Source organism: Pundamilia nyererei, unplaced genomic scaffold, assembly GCF_000239375.1.
Source record: "Pundamilia nyererei isolate P.nyererei 1_Seehausen unplaced genomic scaffold, PunNye1.0 scaffold00471, whole genome shotgun sequence".
In the NCBI taxonomy this organism is placed as follows: domain Eukaryota; kingdom Metazoa; phylum Chordata; class Actinopteri; order Cichliformes; family Cichlidae; genus Pundamilia; species Pundamilia nyererei.
Window position 1 is genome coordinate 182,679 of NW_005187872.1, and position 4,869 is coordinate 187,547.

The window sequence follows — 4,869 nt, forward strand, 5'->3', positions numbered from 1 at the left end:
GAGAAATACACGGATACATCCGTAGACTCGAGACAGAATTCACAATGTGTTTTTGGGACTTTTCAGGTGTATGGACCAATGTTTTCTTTTCTGATCAAACCAGCTGGATTTGTCTCACATTAACTGGTTGGACACAGAGGACATCGAAATGCAGCTGATTGAACTGATAAGCTCGACTCTGTGGGGGTCAAAGTTTGCAGAACTACAAACGCAGCAGGAATCCACAGCTGTGTGTGCTCATGGAGCTTGCATGTTAACCTGCTGGACATCACTACCTGACAAGTTTAACTGTCTTCAGAACATTGCAGAGGCCTTATTGACAGTATTTGGCTCTACATATCTGTGTGAGCAGATTTTCTCTCACATGAGTCCTCAGGTAGCCGTCTGAATGCTGGACACTGGGAGACCTGTGTCTCTGAGTGGGAGACCAGAGATCACATTAACATGTGTGTCTCTGTATTAACAAACATGTCATATTGGCTTAGTTTATTTTTCTTATCAGTGTTGTGAGGAGACCATAAATAGCATTTGTATTTTCTGTTGTACAGTTATGGAGTTCTTGTTATGGATAAAAAGTGTCTTTTTTCTGTTTCAAAATAGCTGATAACTATTCGCTGATAGCTGCAAACATCTGTGAACAAATATAATTCTATAAAGTGGTTCTAGATAGTGTGTAACTGTTAATATAGAGCGTTATTAAATTTATTGCTAATGCAATCATATGGCACACTGACATCTGAGGAAATTTTAGATGGCACTCATCATCAGACAGGTTGCCACCCCTGGTCTATACTATAAAAATGAATGCGTCCACATACTTCTGGATCTGCCAACATGGTACATGGAACTGCACAACACGCCTCATTTAGACATTGCATGCATACTTATCAGGTGCAACTTGGGATTCAGTGTCTTGCTCAGGTATGCAGGTCGGAGCAGCCAGGGATCAAAGCGCCAACCTTCTGATGAGAAGTCAGCCACGACAAATGAGTGACAAATGTTTTATGAGTAATAAAAGATATGGCGTGTGTGTGTCAGGTGATGTGAAATAGAAGGAAGGTTTTAATTATTTGACAGTGTCACATGATGTCTGAGAGTCTCTGTGATTCGTCACAACCCTCCTCCATATTCTGGATCCACTGCTCCTTTACTCCTGATTGGTCAGTAGACTACAATCAGAAACTTCAAGTACTGAAGTCAGATGCTGCAGATGATCAATACTCATACGGAGTTAAAAGCAAAAAGATCTTCATCACACCTGAGCACAGTCGTTGATTGACTGACACTTCAATAAAACCTGAGGACACGAGAAAATTATTTAAAAGGGAAAGAAGAATAAAAGGAGTGAGGTGCAGGTGAGTCCACAGGACTTCTGAGTTTTCTGAGGGGAAACGGGTCAACTATCTCACCTCAGGTTGTTTAGGATAAATGTTTGATCAGATTATATCTGATATTATCAGATTTTATATCCAACCCTAACTCATGTCATCAAATGTTTTATTCACTGAGGTCAAGAACAAAACAGCCTATTTGTTTGAAATAAGTCAATAAAAAGGGGGGAAGGAGGACAAGAGGGACAGAGCAGCTGGAGCTGAAGCGAGTCAGATCTGAGGTCAGAGTTCAAACAGATGCAGGTTAAAATTAGAGTTTTGCCACATCACTGCCACAGTGAATCTAACCTGAGAAGAAGCTGACACACTGGGTCCTGCTGATCAGACGGAGGCCAATTCAAACTGGGCTTTTTCTCCAAAAAAGAACTGGAAAAAATTCACACTAAATAAAAGATCCTTAACCATGATCAGATTTTACACAAGTATTTTATGAAATATTTCATTAGCAATTAATTCATTATTTCATCCACACCCAAGTGTCGTTTTAGCCTGCTGGATGGATGTAAGTAATCCTGATCTCATCAAAGTGGAAGGAGCGCTGTCGCAGATCATTCTTCCCAACAGCAGTTAGCGTCTATAACTCCTCAGTCACGACGTCACTGGACATTATGGACATCCACGGTCAAACTTCATGCATATTGCACTTTTTATATGTATGGACGTGTGCAGGTATATGTGTATGTATATTTAGTGTGTGCGTGTGTGCGTGTACATGTCTATACTTATAAGTAAAATACTTATCTATTACTTACATAGTAATAGTAATGGTAGAATAGTTACATTTATGTCTTGCATATTTCCACAACCCTTTATCCATAATCACATACTGTGTATGCCACCATTGTATATAGTATATTAATTATTTTTTATTTGTTTGTATTTTATTTGTTTTTTGTATTTTTCTTCTGCCATCTGCACCTAAACTGAGGTAATGCACAAATTTCCCTGCCATGGCGGGAGATCTGCCTCCGCCTTACACTTATCTTATCTTATCCTAAAATAATTTGAACAACACAAATCAGTGTGATTCAGCTAAACACCCGGCCTGGATTATCTGATCTTGTTCGATCATATAATCCTTTTTTGTCTGTCTCAACCAGATTTCAGGATTTCATCCTATTGGATTATGGAGGACCATTTTAAAACTTTGGGCTTTGCTGCACATAAAAAAATAACTTGATTATTTAGATTCACAAAGATACACCAGAGTCTGCACTATTGATCTAAAATTAATTAAACCATCATCAGGATCACAAACACAGCCAGGAAGGTTCGGCTTTTATCGCCATCACACTTTATTACAGTTTATTTACAATTTATTTACAGTTTATTCAGGTTTTATTAGGTGTGCTGTTTCCTGTCATGTGTCCTCGAGATCCAGCAGTGTCCTGTCTAAGCAGCTAATGAAACTGATTGGCAGTTAAACTTTATCTCAGGGCAGCTCCACCATACTCTGGGACCTAAAGCCTGATGCTTTCAGTCTATTTACATCATCCCTTTACGTCAATGGCACACTGTCCAATTACAAGAGGATTTCCATGCTAATATGATCTCACTACCAGCTGTGCAGCTGCAGGAAGTCGGGCAGCAAGCTGATTCGGTCTGCACCAAACTGCATCAAAGAACGCAATGCCTGCAGCAGCAGGGGAGGCGGCGCCACACCTTGGAGCCAGCTGAACACTTTTTTTCCCAAAAGGCTTTGCCAGCGCTGCGGTTCGTCCTGCAGCCGCTGCAGCAATGGTGGTTTGGGCAGAAAGAGCAGCAGGTAGTCCAGACAGCGCTGCGCGTGGTGTCGTTTCGACACGTCACAAGAAACAAGTCTCTGCAGAGCGGCGTCGAGGCCGTCGGGCCGTGCACCCTCGACCAGCAGCAGCAGCAAAGAATCGGCGTGCGACAGTTCCACCGCTAGCTGCACAGCACTCTTTCCTGCATCTGCAACGTGCGAGCAGCCGCCGCAGCTGTCCAGGTAGTCCTGTCGCTTGGTTTGCTCACCACAGTTCTTCAGAGCTGCCATCATCATACCGAGGATCACCAAGCGGTCATAGCGAACCGCAATATTCAGGTGTGGTGCCCCACTGCCGCGACAGCAGCAGTAACTGCACCGTGGCGCTCTGAGCGCGCTCACAGAGTACCTGTTGAGCAGGTATTGTGCATAGTCCTGGTGGTCATGTATGAGGGCGTAAAGCAGCGCCTCTGATGGCAGGAAGGCTCGAGGGTGGCCGTCGTCCCAGCAGAAGACCTCCATGCAGCGCATGTCTTCCAGCAGCCAGACAGGAAGTCGCTCCCGCACAGAGCAATAGAAGGAGAACGCCGTCCGCTCACATTGCCGCTCAGATGGAGACGAAGACACATAGTCAAGCTGAGAGGACAGCAGCCACGGCATCGCTGCACACCTGACGAGGTCCGAGAAGGTCTGAGGATGAATGAGGAGGTTTGATGACAGGTGAGGTGCTATGAAGAGTCCTGAGGAGGACTGTGTCTACCTGAGGACCTTTGAGAGTCTGAATCAGCCGACGCTAAGAGCCAATCCAGCAGTCTCATTCAAACCTTCATTCTAAGCAACTCCTCACTTTTATACTCCTCCCCCACCCCCTTGTCAGCTGCCTGTGGGTGTTGATTTTCCACTGAGGGGTTGAGGTGGAGGAGGCGGGGGGGAGTTCCTTGCATAGTGAACATTGTGGCCTTCAAACTGCTGACGAAAGTAAACAGGAACAGAAATGTTGAGCTGAGCAGACATCAATGGTTATTATCTGTGATCACACAGATAATTATTGATTGATTATTGATCAGAGGAATATGCTGATTAGATTTTCACATTTAAAATGAAAACATTAAGTTTTAAATCAAACACTTTAAAATTCCTGATTTATCATACATGTGGTCTTTGTTTTCAGAGACCCTCTCCACACAGTCCCCATTAATGTGTAAGGGCTGAGGGTCAGATTTGCTCCTGAAGTCAGCTATTATTTCTTTGGTTTTTGTCATGTTGAGGACCAGGTTGTTCCGGCTGCACCATGATCACAGATTTTCCACTTTGTCCCTGTATGCAGACTCATCTCCCCCGTGATGAGCCCGATCACAGTTGTGTCGTCCACAACTTAAAAATAGTGTTTCACGGGTGGGTGGGGGTGCAGTCGTGAGTGTATAGAGTGTATAGCACGGGACTCAGCACACACGCCGGTGTTGAGGCTGAGTGCTGAGGACCAATGGGGCCCTACTTTAACTCTCTGTGAGCGGTCACTGAGGTAGTCCTTGATCCAGAGACGGGTGGAGTGAGGGAAGCCGAGGTCGTGTAGTTTGGTTACCAGCCTGGCAGGGACGATGGTGTTAAAAGCTGAGCTAAAATCAATAAAAAGAAGCCTGATGTAACTGTCCTTTTGTTCTAAGTGAGTTAGGGTTGTATGGAGGGCTATGGCATCCTCTGTTGATCTGTTCTTCCTGTATTGAAACTGGTGGGGATCAAATGTGGCTGGGAACC

At 44.2% G+C, this 4,869-nt stretch overlaps 1 protein-coding gene across 1 annotated transcript; it reads right to left on the minus strand.

Annotated features, from left to right (window-relative positions):
- Positions 1-2,657: 2,657 nt before the first annotated feature.
- Positions 2,658-3,957, minus strand: ankrd9 (ankyrin repeat domain 9). The gene has a single exon (XM_005753860.2). It carries the CDS (start codon positions 3,772-3,774, stop codon positions 2,947-2,949), a length of 828 nt encoding a protein of 275 aa, XP_005753917.1. The 5' UTR covers positions 3,775-3,957; the 3' UTR covers positions 2,658-2,946.
- Positions 3,958-4,869: the final 912 nt, after the last annotated feature.